This window comes from Salvelinus fontinalis, chromosome 18 (genome assembly GCF_029448725.1).
Source record: "Salvelinus fontinalis isolate EN_2023a chromosome 18, ASM2944872v1, whole genome shotgun sequence".
NCBI lineage: Eukaryota > Metazoa > Chordata > Actinopteri > Salmoniformes > Salmonidae > Salvelinus > Salvelinus fontinalis.
This window is the reverse complement of record NC_074682.1, coordinates 59,084,285-59,107,278: the sequence shown is the minus strand read 5'-3', so window position 1 is coordinate 59,107,278 and position 22,994 is coordinate 59,084,285. Positions and strand designations below refer to the sequence as shown.

At 44.9% G+C, this 22,994-nt stretch overlaps 1 protein-coding gene across 2 annotated transcripts in view; it reads left to right on the top strand.

Annotated features, from left to right (window-relative positions):
• Positions 1–15,272, top strand: part of poc1a (POC1 centriolar protein A) — a 142,576-nt gene extending 127,304 nt beyond the window's left edge. For both annotated transcript variants that reach the window (XM_055869927.1, XM_055869926.1), the window contains one exon: positions 15,128–15,272. In XM_055869927.1, the coding sequence (XP_055725902.1) occupies positions 15,128–15,253 (126 nt within the window). In that variant the 3' untranslated portion in view covers positions 15,254–15,272. The remainder of the gene's footprint in view (positions 1–15,127) is intronic.
• The last annotated feature ends 7,722 nt before the right edge of the window (positions 15,273–22,994 follow it).

Below are 22,994 nucleotides of genomic sequence, written 5' to 3'. Positions count from 1 at the left end.
TACATTTAAATGTTTCCTCTTAAACCACTAGAGTGTTGCTTTAGCAATATGCTTAGGGTCATTGTCCTGCTGGAAGGTGAACCTCCGTCCCAGTCTCAAATCTCTGGAAGACTGAAACAGGTTTCCCTCAAGAATATCCCTGAATGTAGCGCCATCCATCATTCCTTCAATTCTGACCAGTTTCCCAGTCCCTGCCGATGGAAAAACATCCCCACAGCATGATGCTGCCACCACCAAAGGTAATTGTTTGCACCAGATCTTATTTAGGAGTTTCATAGCAAAGGGATATGCAAAGGCATACATATGCACACACCATTTCATTTTTCAGTTTATATTTATTACATTTTTTAATTTCACTTCACCAATTTTGACTATTTTGTGTATGTCCATTGCATGAAATCCAAATAAAAGTCCATTTAAATTACAGGTTGTAATGCAACAAAATAGGAAAAGCGCCAAGGGGGGATGAATACTTTTGCAAGGCACTGTAGCTTCCAACTGTAGCAATTGTGATTTGTTATCTGTAATGGTTCTAATACATTACATAAATTATTATTATTATTTATTACATAAACAAGTATTGTTGTAATCTTTTGGCATAAAGATAAATGCACAGTGCAAACCTTGTGTTCTCGATTCGAGTACTCAACAACAACAAAAAATGATGCGAGTACTGGAACAGTCCAAAATGTCAAATTCCCCATACCTAGTCTGTCCCTGCTTTTTAGTGTGTGTGTGTGTGTGCGTGCGTGGGCCATTCATGATGGCTGGATTTGGACCGGTACGTAGTGGAAAACAGACGGGTTGAACAGAACTGACTGTTGCTGTGGTTCTAAACATCCAACGAAGGGAAGATGCTCTTTATTCTATAAAACACTGAGGAGGGAAAAACAAATGCTCTTATTACTTCGAGGCCAGGGCTGGCTCTAGCATTTTGGGGGCCCTAAGCAAGATTTGGTTGCCGGGGCCCCACCAACAACTGGGCAACATTTTTTACTGGCTCCCATCTTGACAGCGGAGAGGGGGGAAAAGTATGTTTTAAGTTAATTTCCTGCAATTCTACACATTGTTCTACGAGGTGTAGAGAAAATATTGCAATTTTTTAAACTACCCTTTTTTTTTTTTTCGTTTTTACTTTTTTCCAGTTTTAAAAGGAATTTCTTGCATTTCTACACGTTGCCGTGACTTAAGCCATGTTAATATGATATCTGAATAACTAACAGAATCAATGGGGACCCCGGGAGGTCAGGGCCCCTGGGCACGTGCACCGCGTGCCCGGTCAGTATTCGGCCATGGTTACTACAAGAGAAAAAAGAATCAACAGAATCAATGGGGACACCGGGAGGTACTCAGTACTATATCTCAGGCATTGGTAAACTAAGGGATCCGTTTGTAGATGTGAATAGATCGACACGATGTGGCGAGGAATGGTCAGAAAGGGTTTGAAATATCACCAAATTAGTAACTTGTCTATTTATCTGTAATATTGAGCACTGACATTGCTGATTACAGACGTCGCTGGACAGTATTTGGGTGAGATGGAACGAGTCAAATAATATAACCTTTACACAGAACTACAGTAAAACACAAAATTGAGTTAGGGGAGGCATGCACTCACCATCTTACAAGGGAGAATACAGAGTAAAACAAATCATATTAGAGCTTCCATGTCTATTATTTAATGTAAATACAATGTTGTCTGACAAACCTGTCATTTTTATAACCATTATAATACTTTATTTTCTTGTTTATTTTGACCGCGTGCCCGGTCTGTATTTGGCCATGGTTACTACAAGAGAAAAAACTACTGATGTACAACCAAATGTTTTATTTACTATCTAACTGAAAATTATTCATGATTATTATTTGACCATGCTTGTCACTTATGAACATTTTTGAACATCTTGGCATAGTTCTGTTATAATCTCCACCCGGCACAGCCAGAAGAGGACTGGCCACCCCTCATAGCCTGGTTCCTCTCTAGGTTTCTTCCTAGGTTTTGGCCTTTCTAGGGAGTTTTTCCTAGCCACCGTGCTTCTACACCTGCATTCTAGCTGTTTGGGGTTTTAGGCTGGGTTTCTGTACAGCACTTCGAGATATTATCTGATGTACGAAGGGCTATATAAAATAAAATTGATATTCTAACGCTCAACAGTAAGTTGAAACCCCGACTGAGTACAATACAAGTTATATCCTTGTGTGTAGCAATGTCACATAGATCATTTAATTTTACACGCATAATTTTTATTCAAATAGGCAATATACATTTTTTTCTCTCCAAAAAAACCAAATACTCTCACAAGTAATCAAAATACTAACATCTGTTAGAATATTCAAATAACGGTTCCCACCCCTAACACACACACTGAGCTACAAACAGAGGTTCATTCTGTCACTCGCTCTCAGTGATATTCACAACATACACTATACACTGAGTGTACAAAACATTAGGAACACCTGTTCTTTCCATGACAAACTGACCAGGTGAAAGATATGATCCCTTATTGATGTCACTTGTTAAATCCACTTCAATCAGTGTAGATGAAAGGGGAGGAGACGGGTTAAAGTAGGATTTTCAAGCATTAGGACAATTGAGACATGGATTGTGTATCATTCAGAGGGTGAATGGGCAAGACAAAAGATTGAAGTGCTTTTGAACGGGTTATGGTAGTAGGTGCCAGGCGCACCGGTTTGTGCTGCAACGCTGCTGGGTTTCTCACGCTCAACAGTTTCCCCCGTGTGTATCAAGAATTGTCCACCTCCCAAAGGACATCAAGCCAACTTGACATAACTGTGTGAAGCATTGGAGTCAACATGGGCCAGCATCCCTGTGGAACGCTTCCAACACTTTGTAGAGTCCCCATGCCCCAACGAATTGAGGCTGCATCTCAATATTAGGAAGGTGTCCTTAATGTTTTGTAGACTCAGTGTATAACCCATCATGTGGAAATGAACAGTTTTTAGTTTAACTATGAGGAATGCAGTAAACACACAGACACACACGCGCACACACACACACACACACACACACACACACACACACACACACACACACACACACACACACACACACACACACACACACACACACACACACACACACACACACACACACACACACACACACACACACACACACACACACACACACACACACACACACACACCATGAAGTGAATGTCCTCAGCGTGTGGCTCTGTATGCAGTAAAATAAAATAAAATTCAAGTTTATTGGTTGCGTACACAGTCTAGCAGATGTTGAGGCTGTAATCACTGACCTTTGGCAGTGATTACAGCCTCAAGTCTTATTGGTTATGACTCTACAAGCTTGGCACACCTGTATTTGGGGAGTTTCTCCCATTCTTCTCTGCAGATCCTCTCAAGCTCTGTCAGGTTGGATGGGGAGTGTTGCTGCACAGCTATTTTCAAGTCTCTTCAGAGATGTTCGATCGGGTTCAAGTCTGGGCTCTGGCTGGGCCACTCAAGGGCATTCAGAGACTTGTCTCGAAGCCACTCCTGCATTGTCTTGGCTGTGTGCTTAGGGTCGTTGTGCTGTTGGAAGGTGAGCCTTTGCCCCAGTCTGAGGTCCTGAGCGCTCTCGAGCAGATTTTCATCAAGGATCTCTCTGTACTTTGCTCCATTCATCTTTCCCTCGATCCTGACTAGTCTCCCAGCCCCTGCCGCTGAAAAACATCCACAGCATGATGCTGCCACCACCATGCTTCACCGTAAGGATGGTGCCAGGTTTCCAGCAGACCTGACGCTTGGCATTGAGGCCAAAGAGTTGAGTCTTGGTTTCATCGAACCAGAGAATCTTGTTTCTCATGGTCTGAAAGTCTTTAGGTGCATTTTGGCAAACTCCAAGTGGGCTGTCATGTGGCTTTTACTGAGGAGTGTCTTCCGTCTGGCCACTCTACCTTAAAGAACTGATTGGTGGAATGCTGCAGAGATGGTTGTCCTTCTGGAAGGTTCTCCCATCTCCACAGACGAACTCTGGAGCTCTGTCAGAGTGACCATTGGGTTCTTGGTCACCACCGTGACCAAGGCCCTTCTCCACCGATTGCTCAGTTTGGCCGGGCGGCCAGCTCTAGGAAGAGTCTTGGTGGTTCCAAACTTCTTCCATTTAAGAATGATGGAGGCCACTGTGTTCTTGGGGACCTTCAATGCTGCAGAAATGTTTTGGTACCCTTCCCCAGATATGTGCCTCGACAATCCTGTCTCGGAGCTCTACGGACAATTCCTTCGACCTCATGGCTTGGTTTTTACTCTGACATGCACTGTCAACTGTGGGACCTTATATAGACAGGTGTGTGCCTTTCCAAATAGTCATGTCCAATCAATTGAATTTACCACAGGTGGGCTCCAATCAAGTTGCAGAAACATCTCAAGGATGATCAATGGAAACAGGATGCACCTGAGCTCAATTTGGAGTCTCATAGCAAAGGGTCTGAATACTTATGTAAATTAGGTATTTCTATTTATTATTTAAAGGACAGTAGTAGAAATATTATAATGAGCTATGTCGGAAATACAGTATTTAAATTCTCCGTGTGAAACGGGAAGTGTCCAGTGGTTCACTGTCTCTAAACATCAATTCATGCAAATATGTAGAAAAAGTATTTCAGCAGATTGTGCATTTTTGTGTGGCTTAATTCGTGTGAAAATACAGAAGAAAACTGACTTCATTCACAGGAAATAACTTTTTTTGGGGGGCAAACTTCGGAACAATATTTTGAAAGTTATTAGAGCAATGCATGATGGGCATGTCCTGTCCTGACCTTACCTCTTAGCAAGTGACCATGTCCTGTCCTAACTTCTTCTCAGCGCTTGACCCTGACCTAACCTTAAAACCTCTTCTAAGCTAGTGACCATGTCCTATCCTGACCTAACCTTAATTAACCTCTTCTCAGCCGTGACCATGTCCTATCCTGACCTAACCTCTTCTCAGCCGTGACCATGTCCTATCCTGACCTAACCTCTTCTCAGCCGTGACCATGTCCTATCCTGACCTAACCTTAATTAACCTCTTCTCAGCCGTGACCATGTCCTATCCTGACCTAACCTTAATTAACCTCTTCTCAGCCGTGACCATGTCCTATCCTGACCTAACCTTAATTAACCTCTTCTCAGCCGTGACCATGTCCTATCCTGACCTAACCTCTTCTCAGCCGTGACCATGTCCTATCCTTACCTAACCTTAATTAACCTCTTCTCAGCCGTGACCATGTCCTATCCTGACCTAACCTCTTCTCAGCCGTGACCATGTCCTATCCTGACCTAACCTTAATTAACCTCTTCTCAGCCGTGACCATGTCCTATCCTGACCTAACCTCTTCTCAGCCGTGACCATGTCCTATCCTGACCTAACCTTAATTAACCTCTTCTCAGCCGTGACCATGTCCTATCCTGACCTAACCTCTTCTCAGCCGTGACCATGTCCTATCCTGACCTAACCTTAATTAACCTCTTCTCAGCCGTGACCATGTCCTATCCTGACCTAACCTCTTCTCAGCCGTGACCATGTCCTATCCTGACCTAACCTTAACCTCTTCTCAGCCGTGACCATGTCCTATCCTGACCTAACCTTAACCTCTTCTCAGCTAGTGACCATGTTCTGTCCTGACCTAACCTTAACCTCTTCTTAGCAAGTGGCCATGTCCAGTCCTGACCTAACCCGAACCTCAGATGACATATACCCTATTTAATTTGACCCAGTTTCTGGGTCAAACTAAATCCTGCAGCAACAGGGAATGTGAATTGTTATGTAGATTATAATTAATAGAACATTTTTTGTAGGGGTTGATAAATGTTTTGTTGGACAAATCAAGTCTAACATTTTAAAGTGTAAATTACAACCTTTTAAAAGCCTTTTAAAACCTTCAATACACTACAAGTTAGCATTTCATGCTTTGCAGGAAAATTCCTGGAACAACAGAATGGTCAAATGAAGATGCAGCATCTGTAGCTGCTCCTCCAGACCCAAACGTCCAGTTTCTCCTGATTTCATCAGGACGTCCAGTTCTTCTGACATAATCCTCTATTCATTGAGAAATCATTGACGTTGACAAGCCATTACCTCCTAATTTCTCATAATTTCCTCTTCTGAATTTCCTGTTAGGGACCCCTGTCCTCGTTTTACCCGCTAAACGTCTCCTCCTCGTGTTGGCTTGTTTCTGTCAGCCGGAAACTCTACCCCAGCAGCGTGTTGTCGTCAGCATGCTCACATCTTAAACTACACCTCTTTCCATCAGATTGACAAACTAACGTCTCTATTTTTACATGTTTAGCACTTTTCTCTTTGTGCTTTATTTTAGAAAGGACAGAGTGTACTGCTCAGACAGATAGTGTGTCCAAAATGACACCCTATTCCCTACGGGGCCCTGGTCAAAAGTAGTGCACTACATAGGGAATAGGGTGCCATAGGGCCCTGGTCAAAAGTAGTGCACTACATAGGGAATAGGGTGTCATTTTGGAACACAGTACACAGACTCTCTCTGAGCGGCTCTTTTTTGCGTTGGTTCTTTTATCAACGCCTGCTAATTCAGTTTCCTTTGAAGGGTTTTGATTGTTACACTCACTGGACAGAAATACAGACACAACTTCCTGTTGTTGTTTGGAACAAGCTAATACCTCTCTTCTCCTCCTCTCCTTTTTATCTTCTTCCCCTCCTCTCTCCTTAAATCTCCTCTCCTTTTTATTTTCTTCTCCTCCTCTCTCCTTAAATCTCCTCTCCTTTTTATCTTCTTCTCCTCCTCTCTCCTTAAATCTCCTCTCCTTTTTATCTTCTTCCCCTCCTCTCTCCTTAAATCTCCTCTCCTTTTTATTTTCTTCTCCTCCTCTCTCCTTAAATCTCCTCTCCTTTTTATCTTCTTCTCCTCCTCTCTCCTTAAATCTCCTCTCCTTTTTATCTTCTTCTCCTCCTCTCTCCTTAAATCTCCTCTCCTTTTTATCTTCTTCTCCTCCTCTCTGTAAGTTATCTCTCCCTTTTTTTTTTATCCTCCTGTCTTTCTCTCTCTGTCCCTGCCTCAGCCTCTCCATTATCCTCCTGTCTTTCTCTCTCTGTCCCTGCCTCAGCCTCTCCATTATCCTCCTGTCTTTCTCTCTCTGTCCCTGCCTCAGCCTCTCCATTATCCTCCTGTCTTTCTCTCTCTGTCCCTGCCTCAGCCTCTCCATTATCCTCCTGTCTTTCTCTCTTTGTCCCTGCCTCAGCCTCTCCATTATCCTCCTGTCTTTCTCTCTTTGTCCCTGCCTCAGCCTCTCCATTATCCTCCTGTCTTTCTCTCTCTGTCCCTGCCTCAGCCTCTCCATTATCCTCCTGTCTTTCTCTCTCTGTCCCTGCCTCAGCCTCTCCATTGTCCTCCTGTCTTTCTCACTCTGTCCCTGCCTCAGCCTCTCCATTATCCTCCTGTCTTTCTCTCTGTCCCTGCCTCAGCCTCTCCATTATCCTCAGGTCTTTCTCTCTCTGTCCCTGCCTCAGCCTCTCCATTATCCTCCTGTCTTTCTCTCTCTGTCCCTGCCTCAGCCTCTCCATTATCCTCCTGTCTTTCTCTCTTTGTCCCTGCCTCAGCCTCTCCATTATCCTCCTGTCTTTCTCTCTTTGTCCCTGCCTCAGCCTCTCCATTATCCTCCTGTCTTTCTCTCTCTGTCCCTGCCTCAGCCTCTCCATTATCCTCCTGTCTTTCTCTCTCTGTCCCTGCCTCAGCCTCTCCATTGTCCTCCTGTCTTTCTCACTCTGTCCCTGCCTCAGCCTCTCCATTATCCTCCTGTCTTTCTCTCTCTGTCCCTGCCTCAGCCTCTCCATTATCCTCCTGTCTTTCTCTCTCTGTCCCTGCCTCAGCCTCTCCATTGTCCTCCTGTCTTTCTCACTCTGTCCCTGCCTCAGCCTCTCCATTATCCTCCTGTCTTTCTCTCTCTGTCCCTGCCTCAGCCTCTCCATTATCCTCCTGTCTTTCTCTCTCTGTCCCTGCCTCAGCCTCTCCATTATCCTCTTGTCTTTTTCTCTCTGTCCCTGCCTCAGCCTCTCCATTATCCTCCTGTCTTTCTCTCTCTGTCCCTGCCTCAGCCTCTCCATTATCCTCCTGTCTTTCTCTCTCTGTCCCTGCCTCAGCCTCTCCATTATCCTCCTGTCTTTCTCTCTCTGTCCCTGCCTCAGCCTCTCCATTATCCTCCTGTCTTTCTCTCTCTGTCCCTGCCTCAGCCTCTCCATTATCCTCCTGTCTTTCTCTCTCTGTCCCTGCCTCAGCCTCTCCATTATCCTCCTGTCTTTCTCTCTCTGTCCCTGCCTCAGCCTCTCCATTATCCTCCTGTCTTTCTCTCTCTGTCCCTGCCTCAGCCTCTCCATTGTCCTCCTGTCTTTCTCTCTCTGTCCCTGCCTCAGCCTCTCCATTGTCCTCCTGTCTTTCTCTCTCTGTCCCTGCCTCAGCCTCTCCATTATCCTCTTGTCTTTCTCTCTCTGTCCCTGCCTCAGCCTCTCCATTATCCTCCTGTCTTTCTCTCTCTGTCCCTGCCTCAGCCTCTCCATTATCCTCCTGTCTTTCTCTCTCTGTCCCTGCCTCAGCCTCTCCATTATCCTCCTGTCTTTCTCTCTCTGTCCCTGCCTCAGCCTCTCCATTATCCTCCTGTCTTTCTCTCTCTGTCCCTGCCTCAGCCTCTCCATTATCCTCCTGTCTTTCTCTCTCTGTCCCTGCCTCAGCCTCTCCATTATCCTCCTGTCTTTCTCTCTCTGTCCCTGCCTCAGCCTCTCCATTATCCTCCTGTCTTTCTCTCTCTGTCCCTGCCTCAGCCTCTCCATTGTCCTCCTGTCTTTCTCTCTCTGTCCCTGCCTCAGCCTCTCCATTGTCCTCCTGTCTTTCTCTCTCTGTCCCTGCCTCAGCCTCTCCATTATCCTCCTGTCTTTCTTTCTCTGTCCCTGCCTCAGCCTCTCCATTATCCTCCTGTCTTTCTCGCTTTGTCCCTGCCTCAGCCTCTCCATTATCCTCCTCTCTCTGTCCCTGCCTCAGCCGTTCCATTATCCTCCTGTCTTTCTCTCTTTGTCCCTGCCTCAGCCTCTCCATTATCCTCCTGTCTTTCTTTCTCTGTCCCTGCCTCAGCCTCTCCATTATCCTCCTCTCTCTGTCCCTGCCTCAGCCGCTCCATTATCCTCCTGTCTTTCTCTCTTTGTCCCTGCCTCAGCCTCTCCATTATCCTCCCGTCTTTCTTTCTCTGTCCCTGCCTCAGCCTCTCCATTATCCTCCTCTCTCTGTCCCTGCCTCAGCCTCTCCATTGTCCTCCTGTCTTTCTCACTCTGTCCCTGCCTCAGCCTCTCCATTATCCTCCTGTCTTTCTCTCTTTGTCCCTGCCTCAGCCTCTCCATTATCCTCCTGTCTTTCTCTCTCTTTCCCTGCCTCAGCCTCTCCATTATCCTCCTGTCTTTCTCACTCTGTCCCTGCCACAGCCTCTCCATTATCCTCCTGTCTTTCTCTCTTTGTCCCTGCCTCAGCCTCTCCATTATCCTCCTCTCTCTGTCCCTGCCTCAGCCACTCCATTATCCTCCTGTCTTTCTCTCTTTGTCCCTGCCTCAGCCTCTCCATTATCCTCCTGTCTTTCTTTCTCTGTCCCTGCCTCAGCCTCTCCATTATCCTCCTGTCTTTCTTTCTCTGTCCCTGCCTCAGCCTCTCCATTATCCTCCTGTCTTTCTCTCTCTGTCCCTGCCTCAGCCTCTCCATTATCCTCCTGTCTTTCTTTCTCTGTCCCTGCCTCAGCCTCTCCATTATCCTCCTGTCTTTCTTTCTCTGTCCCTGCCTCAGCCTCTCCATTATCCTCCTGTCTTTCTCTCTTTGTCCCTGCCTCAGCCTCTCCATTATCCTCCTGTCTTTCTCTCTTTGTCCCTGCCTCAGCCTCTCCATTATCCTCCCGTCTTTCTCTCTCTGTCCCTGCCTCAGCCTCTCCATTTCGGTCTCTCGAGTGGCGCAGCAATCTAACGCACTGCATCTCAGTGCTAGAGGTGTCACTACAGACACCCTGGTTTGATCCCAGGCTGTATCACAACCGGCCGTGATTGGGATAGGGCGGCGCACAATTGGCTCAGCGTCGTCCGGGTTTGGCCGGTGTAGGCCGTCATTGTAAATAAGAATTAGTTCTTAACTGACTTGCCTAGTTAAATAAAGGTTCGATTAAAAATACAAATCAAATCAAATCAAATGTATTTGTCGCATACACATGGTTAGCAGATGTTAATGCGAGTGTAGCGAAATGCTTGTGCTTCTAGTTCCGACATGAGTGTGTTGGGGATGAATGACTTGTTGTAGCAGACCCCTGGTCAGAAATAGTGCACTAAATAGACTCCGGTTGAATCAACCAGCTATTGACATCAACTATAGAAGGCCTCTTCTCAGGGAAAATATTGGCCTACACATGTTGCATCAGAGTTATAGTCTATGTAATCTAGATAACTCACCTGAAGTATGGAGTTATGCCTCTCCAGTCCATTGAAATGCCAAACCAATACTGAGCGAAGCAGAGTATTTCAATATTCAAAACTTGTCCAGAAAGTACAGTAGGCTATATGAATGAGCAGGTTAGGAAAGGTGTATATCATGGTGTCAAATTCAGTTCCTGGACGGCCGGGAGTTTGCTAGTTGTTGTTATTTCCTTTCAATTCCTGTCCAATTAAGACCTAGACAACCAGGTGAGGGGAGTTCCTAACTAATCAATTAAGAACTAGACCACCAGGTGAGGGGAGTTCCTAACTAATCAATTAAGAACTAGACCACCAGGTGAGGGGAGTTCCTAACTAATCAATTAAGACCTAGACCACCAGGTGAGGGGAGTTCCTAACTAATCAATTAAGAACTAGACCACCAGGTGAGGGGAGTTCCTAACTAATCAATTAAGAACTAGACAACCAGGTGAGGGGAGTTCCTAACTAATCAATTAAGACCTAGACAACCAGGTGAGGGGAGATCCTAACTAATCAATTAAGACCTAGACAACCAGGTGAGGGGAGTTCCTAACTAATCAATTAAGACCTAGACAACCAGGTGAGGGGAGTTCCTAACTAATCAATTAAGACCTAGACAACCAGGTGAGGGGAGTTCCTAACTAATCAATTAAGACCTAGACGACCAGGTGAGGGGAGTTCCTAACTAATCAATTAAGAACTAGACCACCAGGTGAGGGGAGTTCCTAACTAATCAATTAAGAACTAGACCACCAGGTGAGGGGAGTTCCTAACTAATCAATTAAGAACTAGACCACCAGGTGAGGGGAGTTCCTAACTAATCAATTAAGAACTAGACCACCAGGTGAGGGGAGTTCCTAACTAATCAATTAAGAACTAGACCACCAGGTGAGGGGAGTTCCTAACTAATCAATTAAGACCTAGACCACCAGGTGAGGGGAGTTCCTAACTAATCAATTAAGAACTAGACCACCAGGTGAGGGGAGTTCCTAACTAATCAATTAAGAACTAGACAACCAGGTGAGGGGAGTTCCTAACTAATCAATTAAGACCTAGACAACCAGGTGAGGGGAGATCCTAACTAATCAATTAAGACCTAGACAACCAGGTGAGGGGAGATCCTAACTAATCAATTAAGACCTAGACAACCAGGTGAGGGGAGTTCCTAACTAATCAATTAAGAACTAGACCACCAGGTGAGGGGAGTTCCTAACTAATCAATTAAGAACTAGACAACCAGGTGAGGGGAGTTCCTAACTAATCAATTAAGACCTAGACAACCAGGTGAGGGGAGTTCCTAACTAATCAATTAAGAACTAGACAACCAGGTGAGGGGAGTTCCTAACTAATCAATTAAGAACTAGACCACCAGGTGAGGGGAGTTCCTAACTAATCAATTAAGAACTAGACGACCAGGTGAGGGGAGTTCCTAACTAATCAATTAAGAACTAGACGACCAGGTGAGGGGAGTTCCTAACTAATCAATTAAGAACTAGATGACCAGGTGAGGGGAGTTCCTAACTAATCAATTAAGAACTAGACGACCAGGTGAGGGGAGTTCCTAACTAATCAATTAAGACCTAGACGACCAGGTGAGGGGAGTTCCTAACTAATCAATTAAGACCTAGACGACCAGGTGAGGGGAGTTCCTAACTAATCAATTAAGAACTAGACCACCAGGTGAGGGGAGTTCCTAACTAATCAATTAAGAACTAGACCACCAGGTGAGGGGAGTTCCTAACTAATCAATTAAGAACTAGACAACCAGGTGAGGGGAGTTCCTAACTAATCAATTAAGACCTAGACAACCAGGTGAGGGGAGATCCTAACTAATCAATTAAGACCTAGACAACCAGGTGAGGGGAGATCCTAACTAATCAATTAAGACCTAGACGACCAGGTGAGGGGAGTTCCTAACTAATCAATTAAGAACTAGACGACCAGGTGAGGGGAGTTCCTAACTAATCAATTAAGACCTAGACGACCAGGTGAGGGGAGTTCCTAACTAATCAATTAAGACCTAGACGACCAGGTGAGGGGAGTTCCTAACTAATCAATTAAGAACTAGACCACCAGGTGAGGGGAGTTCCTAACTAATCAATTAAGAACTAGACCACCAGGTGAGGGGAGTTCCTAACTAATCAATTAAGAACTAGACAACCAGGTGAGGGGAGTTCCTAACTAATCAATTAAGACCTAGACAACCAGGTGAGGGGAGATCCTAACTAATCAATTAAGACCTAGACAACCAGGTGAGGGGAGATCCTAACTAATCAATTAAGACCTAGACAACCAGGTGAGGGGAGTTCCTAACTAATCAATTAAGAACTAGACCACCAGGTGAGGGGAGTTCCTAACTAATCAATTAAGAACTAGACAACCAGGTGAGGGGAGTTCCTAACTAATCAATTAAGACCTAGACAACCAGGTGAGGGGAGTTCCTAACTAATCAATTAAGAACTAGACAACCAGGTGAGGGGAGTTCCTAACTAATCAATTAAGAACTAGACCACCAGGTGAGGGGAGTTCCTAACTAATCAATTAAGAACTAGACGACCAGGTGAGGGGAGTTCCTAACTAATCAATTAAGAACTAGACGACCAGGTGAGGGGAGTTCCTAACTAATCAATTAAGAACTAGATGACCAGGTGAGGGGAGTTCCTAACTAATCAATTAAGAACTAGACGACCAGGTGAGGGGAGTTCCTAACTAATCAATTAAGACCTAGACGACCAGGTGAGGGGAGTTCCTAACTAATCAATTAAGACCTAGACGACCAGGTGAGGGGAGTTCCTAACTAATCAATTAAGAACTAGACCACCAGGTGAGGGGAGTTCCTAACTAATCAATTAAGAACTAGACCACCAGGTGAGGGGAGTTCCTAACTAATCAATTAAGAACTAGACAACCAGGTGAGGGGAGTTCCTAACTAATCAATTAAGACCTAGACAACCAGGTGAGGGGAGATCCTAACTAATCAATTAAGACCTAGACAACCAGGTGAGGGGAGATCCTAACTAATCAATTAAGACCTAGACAACCAGGTGAGGGGAGTTCCTAACTAATCAATTAAGAACTAGACCACCAGGTGAGGGGAGTTCCTAACTAATCAATTAAGAACTAGACAACCAGGTGAGGGGAGTTCCTAACTAATCAATTAAGACCTAGACAACCAGGTGAGGGGAGTTCCTAACTAATCAATTAAGAACTAGACAACCAGGTGAGGGGAGTTCCTAACTAATCAATTAAGAACTAGACCACCAGGTGAGGGGAGTTCCTAACTAATCAATTAAGAACTAGACGACCAGGTGAGGGGAGTTCCTAACTAATCAATTAAGAACTAGACAACCAGGTGAGGGGAGTTCCTAACTAATCAATTAAGAACTAGACAACCAGGTGAGGGGAGTTCCTAACTAATCAATTAAGAACTAGACCACCAGGTGAGGGGAGTTCCTAACTAATCAATTAAGAACTAGACGACCAGGTGAGGGGAGTTCCTAACTAATCAATTAAGAACTAGACAACCAGGTGAGGGGAGTTCCTAACTAATCAATTAAGACCTAGACAACCAGGTGAGGGGAGTTCCTAACTAATCAATTAAGACCTAGACAACCAGGTGAGGGGAGTTCCTAACTAATCAATTAAGACCTAGACAACCAGGTGAGGGGAGATCCTAACTAATCAATTAAGACCTAGACAACCAGGTGAGGGGAGATCCTAACTAATCAATTAAGACCTAGACAACCAGGTGAGGGGAGTTCCTAACTAATCAATTAAGACCTAGACAACCAGGTGAGGGGAGATCCTAACTAATCAATTAAGACCTAGACAACCAGGTGAGGGGAGATCCTAACTAATCAATTAAGACCTAGACAACCAGGTGAGGGGAGATCCTAACTAATCAATTAAGACCTAGACAACCAGGTGAGGGGAGATCCTAACTAATCAATTACTTTTAATTGATCAACCAAGTACAAGGGAGGAGCGAACTACCATCCAGGAATGAAGTTTGACACCCCTGCTGGTGGAGTTGTTCTTTGGTTTTCAACCACATAGGAGACGTATATGGGTCTAGTATCTTTCATTTTTCAACAGATAGATGGTATCATTTTAACGCCAGGCCTGTTACCATCAACTATCAGTACAGTACATAGTCTTGTAGCTAGTATCTGACGTGAGACAACGGTTGATCTCAGCTCCATTGAAACACAACCAAACCACTAGCCTGCCACGCCCAGTATGAATGGTGCAGGGAGCATCCAGGGGGTCAGAATGTCTTGTAGAGAACTGGGCAATGGCCAAACCCTGACTGTGACCGCTCAGCCTGGCACAGCTGGGGAATGCCATGAGGGAAGGGAAGGGGAAGGGAAGGGGGGGACGTTAACTTGGCACAATAAATACAGGGATCTTTTAATCTGGGCTGTGGACCCGCTAAGACAGGGCCTTGTGTCTGTATGCTTCCGTCTGCAGCCATAGAGAACGGATAGATCCAGATTCCTCTCTCTGTCATAATCAGCAGATTGTCAGCGGGGAGGATAGACCGACATCTGTCTGAGAGCTGAATTAGGAGACACATTTACACATTTATCTGACGCTGTGTTGTTATAACTCTCCTCCTCCTACCTCCCTCCCCATCTCCTCTCCTTTTATCTCCTGTTTTCTCCTCCCTCCCTCCCTCTCTCCCTGCAGACTGTGGCCATCCTAGAACAGAGGCTGACTCTGACAGAGGACAAGCTGAAGGAGTGTATTGACAACCAGCATCAGATCAACCTGCAACTCCACCGCAGGGAACCAGACCTCCAACCAAGGGACTAACAACCCAACTAGATCTCCACACCACCAGATCTCCACACCACCAGATCTCCACACCACCAGATCTCCAGACCTCCAGATCTCCACACCACCAGATCTCCACACCACCAGATCTCCAGACCTCCACACCACCAGATCTCCACACCACCAGATCTCCAGACCTCCACAGCACCAGATCTCCAGACCTCCACAGCACCAGATCTCCAGACCACCACACCACCAGATCTCCAGACCTCCACACCACCAGATCTCCAGACCTCCACACCTCCAGACCACCAGACCTCCACACCACTAGACCTCCACACCACCAGATCTCCAGACCTCCACACCACCAGATCTCCAGACCTCCACACCTCCAGACCACCAGACCTCCACACCACTAGACCTCCACACCACCAGATCTCCAGACCACCAGATCTCCAGACCTCCACACCACCAGATCTCCAGACCTCCACACCACCAGATCTCCAGACCTCCACACCACCAGATCTCCAGACCTCCACACCACCAGATCTCCAGACCTCCACACCTCCAGACCACCAGACCTCCACACCACTAGACCTCCAGACCTCCACACCACTAGACCTCCACACCACCAGATCTCCAGACCACCAGATATCCAGACCACCAGTCCTCCACCTCTCCAGACAAGACCTCCAGGCCAGGGACTGACACCAGAGACTAAACCCAGCCCTGACTCCCCTAGGCAGGGGAAAGCCCTGGTGGCACCCAGACCACTGACTCCTCCATAGAGGGGGAGGAAGAGGGTGCATTCGGAAAGTATTCAGACCCCTTGACTTTTTCCACATTTTGTTACGTTACAGCCTTCTTCTAAAATTGATTAAATTGTTTTTTTTCCCTCATCAATCTACACACAATACCCCATAATGACAAAGCGAAAACAGGTCTTTAGAAATTTTTGCAAATGTATTAAAAATAAACAACTTAAATATCACATTTACATAAGTATTCAGACCGTTTACTCAGTGCTTTGTTAATGCACCTTTGGCAGTGATTACAGCCTCGTATCTTCTTGGGTATGACGCTACAAGCTTGGCACACCTGTATTTGGGGAGTTTCTCCCATTCTTCTCTGCAGATCCTCTCAAGCTCTGTCAGGTTGGATGGGGAGCGTCGCTGCACAGCTATTTTCAAGTCTCTCCAGAGATGTTCGATCTGGTTCAAGTCCGGGCTCTGGCTGGGCCACTCAAGGACATTCAGAGACTTCTCCCGAAGCCACTCCTGCGTTGTCTTGGCTGTGTGTGCTTAGGGTCGTTGTCCTGTTGGAAGGTGAACCTTCGCCCCAGTCTGAGGTCCTGTGCGCTCTGGAGCAGGTTTTTCATCAAGGATCTCTCTGTACTTCTCTCTTTTCAAACACAAAAGGCTGCTGTTCAAACATCTCTCCCTCCCTCCCTCTGAAACCCTAGCGCTGGTTTCACTCATTGTTTTACATGAAGTTGTAAATAATCGAGCAACAGAATATGGCTGGCTGGTATTGTTTGAGGGAGGGCATCCATATTCCATGTCAGGGCTGGCCTGGTCTAGGCTGATGTGAATCCTGATTGCATGGAGATGGGTTGTGAGAGATACTGATCTACAGTGTATGGCGAGTTTGCTACGGATGTATAGGCTAGTGTGTATAGGGGTTTGGCATGGAACGCACTAAAGTTGAGACCGTGTAAGAACAGAATAGTGCAGAGAGTGTCCGAGTGGAGTGTTTTGTGCTGAGTAAGAGGTTTACTAGTTGCTTTGGGAGAGCAAAATAAGAGTGAACACAACAATGGTATTGCAACATAGACCTATCCTATCCTAGCAGCCATTACATCACATAGACCTATCCTATCCTAGCAGCCATTACATCACATAGACCTATCCTATCCTAGCAGTAAGTACATCACATAGACCTAGCCTATCCTAGCAGTAAGTACATCACATAGACCTATCCTAGCGGCAATTACATCACATAGACCTATCCTATCCTAGCAGTAAGTACATCACATAGACCTAGCCTATCCTAGCAGTAAGTACATCACATAGACCTATCCTAGCGGCAATTACATCACATAGACCTAGCCTATCCTAGCAGTAACTACATCACATAGCCTATCCTAGCAGTAACTACATCACATAGACCTAGCCTATCCTAGCAGCCATTACATCACATAGACCTAGCCTATCCTAGAAGCCATTACATAACTTAAACCTAGCCTATCCTAGCAGTAAGTACATTACATAGACCTAGCCTATCCTAGCAGTAAGTACATCACATAGACCTAGCCTAGCAGCCATTACATCACATAAACCTAGCCTATCCTTGCAGCCATTACATCACATAGACCTAGCCTATCCTAGTAGCCATTATATCACATAGACCTAGCCTATCCTAGCAGTAAGTACATCACATAGACCTAGCCTATCCTAGCAGTAAGTACATCACATAGACCTATCCTAGCAGTAACTACATCACATAGACCTATCCTATCCTAGCAGTAAGTACATCACATAGACCTATCCTAGCAGCAATTACATCACATAGACCTAGCCTATCCTAGCAGTAACTACATCACATAGACCTAGCCTATCCTAGCAGTAACTACATCACATAGACCTAGCCTATCCTAGCAGCCATTACATCACATAGACCTAGCCTATCCTAGCAGCCATTACATCACTTAAACCTAGCCTATCCTAGCAGTAAGTACATCACATAGACCTAGCCTATCCTAGCAGTAAGTACATCACATAGACCTATCCTAGCAGCAATTACATCACATAGACCTAGCCTATCCTAGCAGCCATTACATCACATAGACCTAGCCTATCCTAGCAGTAAGTACATCACATAGACCTAGCCTATCCTAGCAGCCATTACATCACATAGACCTATCCTATCCTAGCAGCAAGTACATCATATAGACCTAGCCTATCCTAGCACCCATTACATCATATAGACCTAGCCTATCCTAGCACCCATTACATCATATAGACCTAGCCTATCCTAGCAGTAAGTACATCACATAGACCTAGCCTATCCTAGCAGTAAGTACATCACATAGACCTAGCCTATCCTAGCAGTAAGTACATCACATAGACCTAGCCTATCCTAGCAGTAAGTACATCACATAGACCTATCCTATCCTAGCAGTAAGTACATCACATAGACCTAGCCTATCCTAGCAGTAAGTACATCACATAGACCTAGCCTATCCTAGCAGCAATTACATCACATAGACCTATCCTAGCAGTAACTACATCACATAGAACTAGCCTATCCTAGCAGCAATTACATCACATAGGCCTAGCCTATGCTAGCAGTAGGTACATCACATAGACCTATCCTATCCTAGCAGCAAGTACATCACATAGACCTAGCCTATCCTAGCAGCAATTACATCACATAGACCTAGCCTATCCTAGCAGCAATTACATCACATAGACCTATCCTATCCTAGCAGCAATTACATCACATAGACCTATCCTAGCGGCAATTACATCACATAGACCTAGCCTATCCTAGCAGTAACTACATCACATAGACCTAGCCTATCCTAGCAGTAACTACATCACATAGACCTAGCCTATCCTAGCAGCCATTACATCACATAGACCTAGCCTATCCTAGAAGCCATTACATAACTTAAACCTAGCCTATCCTAGCAGTAAGTACATTACATAGACCTAGCCTATCCTAGCAGTAAGTACATCACATAGACCTATCCTAGCAGCCATTACATCACATAAACCTAGCCTATCCTTGCAGCCATTACATCACATAGACCTAGCCTATCCTAGCAGCCATTACATCACATAGACCTAGCCTATCCTAGCAGTAAGTACATCACATAGACCTAGCCTATCCTAGCAGCCATTACATCACATAGACCTATCCTATCCTAGCAGCAAGTACATCATATAGACCTAGCCTATCCTAGCACCCATTACATCATATAGACCTAGCCTATCCTAGCACCCATTACATCATATAGACCTAGCCTATCCTAGCAGTAAGTACATCACATAGACCTAGCCTATCCTAGCAGTAAGTACATCACATAGACCTAGCCTATCCTAGCAGTAAGTACATCACATAGACCTAGCCTATCCTAGCAGTAAGTACATCACATAGACCTATCCTATCCTAGCAGTAAGTACATCACATAGACCTAGCCTATCCTAGCAGTAAGTACATCACATAGACCTAGCCTATCCTAGCAGCCATTACATCATGTAGACCTAGCCTATCCTAGCAGTAAGTACATCACATAGACCTAACCTAGCAGTAAGTACATCACATAGACCTATCCTAGCAGTAAGTACATCACATAGACCTATCCTAGCAGTAGGTACATCACATAGACCTAGCCTATCCTAGCAGCAATTACATCATATAGACCTAGCCTATCCTAGCAGCAATTACATCATATAGACTTAGCCTATCCTAGCAGCCATTACATCACATAGACCTATCCTATCCTAGCAGCCATTACATCACATAGACCTATCCTATCCTAGCAGCCATTACATCACATAGACCTATCATATCCTAGCAGCCATTACATCACATAGACCTAGCCTATCCTATCAGCCATTACATCACATAGACCTATCCTATCCTAGCAGTAAGTACATCACATAGACCTAGCCTATCCTAGCAGTAAGTACATCACATAGACCTATCCTATCCTAGCAGCCATTACATCACATAGACCTATCCTAGCAGTAAGTACATCACATAGACCTAGCCTATCCTAGCAGTAAGTACATCACATAGACCTAGCCTATCCTAGCAGCAATTACATCACATAGACCTATCCTAGCAGTAACTACATCACATAGAACTAGCCTATCCTAGCAGCAATTACATCACATAGGCCTAGCCTATCCTAGCAGTAGGTACATCACATAGACCTATCCTATCCTAGCAGCAAGTACATCACATAGACCTAGCCTATCCTAGCAGCAATTACATCACATAGACCTAGCCTATCCTAGCAGCAATTACATCACATAGACCTATCCTATCCTAGCAGCAATTACATCACATAGACCTATCCTAGCAGTAAGTACATCACATAGACCTATCCTAGCAGTAAGTACATCACATAGACCTATCCTAGCAGTAAGTAGATCACATAGACCTAGCCTATCCTAGCAGCAATTACATCACATAGACCTAGCCTATCCTAGCAGCAAGTACATCACACAGACCTAGCCTATCCTAGCAGTAAGTACATCACATAGACCTATCCTATCCTAGCAGCCATTACATCACATAGACCTATCCTATCCTAGCAGTAAGTACATCACATAGACCTAGCCTATCCTAGCAGCAATTACATCACATAGACCTATCCTAGCAGTAACTACATCACATAGACCTAGCCTATCCTGGCAGCAATTACATCACATAGACCTATCCTATCCTAGCAGCAAGTACATCACATAGACCTAGCCTATCCTAGCAGCCATTACATCACATAGACCTATCCTATCCTAGCAGCCATTACATCACATAGACCTATCCTATCCTAGCAGCCATTACATCACATAGACCTATCCTATCCTAGCAGCCATTACATCACATAGACCTATCCTATCCTAGCAGCCATTACATCACATAGACCTATCATATCCTAGCAGCCATTACATCACATAGACCTAGCCTATCCTAGCAGTAAGTACATCACATAGACCTAGCCTATCCTAGCAGTAAGTACATCACATAGACCTATCCTATCCTAGCAGCCATTACATCACATAGACCTATCCTAGCAGTAAGTACATCACATAGACCTATCCTATCCTAGCAGTAAGTACATCACGTAGACCTATCCTAGCAGTAAGTACATCACATAGACCTATCCTATCCTAGCAGTAAGTACATCACATAGACCTAGCCTATCCTAGCAGCAATTACATCACATAGACCTAGCCTATCCTAGCAGCAATTACATCACATAGACCTATCCTATCCTAGCAGCAATTACATCAAATAAACCTAGCCTATCCTAGCAGCAATTACATCACATAGACCTATCCTAGCAGTAAGTACATCACATAGACCTATCCTATCCTAGCAGTAAGTACATCACATAGACCTATCCTATCCTAGCAGTAAGTACATCACATAGACCTAGCCTATCCTGGCAGCAATTACATCACATAGACCTATCCTAGCAGTAACTACATCACATAGACCTAGCCTATCCTAGAAGCAATTACATCACATAGGCCTAGTCTATCCTAGCAGTAAGTACATCACATAGACCTATCCTATCCTAGCAGCAAGTACATCACATAGACCTAGCCTATCCTAGCAGCAATTACATCACATAGACCTAGCCTATCCTAGCAGCAATTACATCACATAGACCTAGCCTATCCTAGCAGTAAGTACATCACATAGACCTATCCTATCCTAGCAGTAAGTACATCACATTGACCTAGCCTATCCTAGCAGCCATTACATCACATAGACCTATCCTATCCTAGCAGCCATTTCATCACATAGACCTAGCCTATCCTAGCAGCAAGTACATCACATAGACCTATCCTATCCTAGCAGTAAGTACATCACATTGACCTAGCCTATCCTAGCAGCCATTACATCACATAGACCTATCCTATCCTAGCAGCCATTACATCACATAGACCTAGCCTATCCTAGCAGCCATTACATCACATAGACCTAGCCTATCCTAGCAGTAAGTACATCACATAGACCTATCCTAGCAGTAAGTACATCACATAGACCTAGCCTATCCTAGCAGCAAGTACATCACATAGACCTAGCCTATCCTAGCAGCAAGTACATCACATAGACCTAGCCTATCCTAGCAGTAAGTACATCACATAGACCTATCCTATCCTAGCAGCAAGTACATCACATAGACCTAGACTATCCTAGCAACAATTACATCACATAGACCTAGCCTATCCTAGCAGTAAGTACATCATATAGACCTAGCCTATCCTAGCAGTAAGTACATCACATAGACCTATCCTATCCTAGCAGTAAGTACATCACATAGACCTAGCCTATCCTAGCAGCCATTACATCACATAGACCTAGCCTATCCTAGCAGCCATTACATCACATAGACCTAGTCTATCCTAGCAGCCATTACCATACATAGATCTATCCTATCCTAGCAGTAAGTACATCACATAGACCTATCCTAGCAGCCATTACATCACATAGACCTATCCTAGCAGTAGGTACATCACATAGACCTATCCTATCCTAGCAGTAAGTACATCACATAGACCTATCCTATCCTAGCAGTAAGTACATCACATAGACCTATCCTAGCAGTAAGTACATCACATAGACCTATCCTATCCTAGCAGTAAGTACATCACATAGACCTAGCCTATCCTAGCAGTAAGTACATCACATAGACCTAGCCTATCCTAGCAGCCATTACATCACATAGACCTAGCCTATCCTAGCAGTAAGTACATCACATAGACCTATCCTAGCAGTAAGTACATCACATAGACCTATCCTAGCAGTAAGTACATCACATAGACCTAGCCTATCCTAGCAGCAAGTACATCACATAGACCTAGCCTATCCTAGCAGCAAGTACATCACATAGACCTAGCCTATCCTAGCAGTAAGTACATCACATAGACCTATCCTATCCTAGCAGCAAGTACATCACATAGACATAGCCTATCCTAGCAGCAATTACATCACATAGACCTAGCCTATCCTAGCAGCAATTACATCACATAGACCT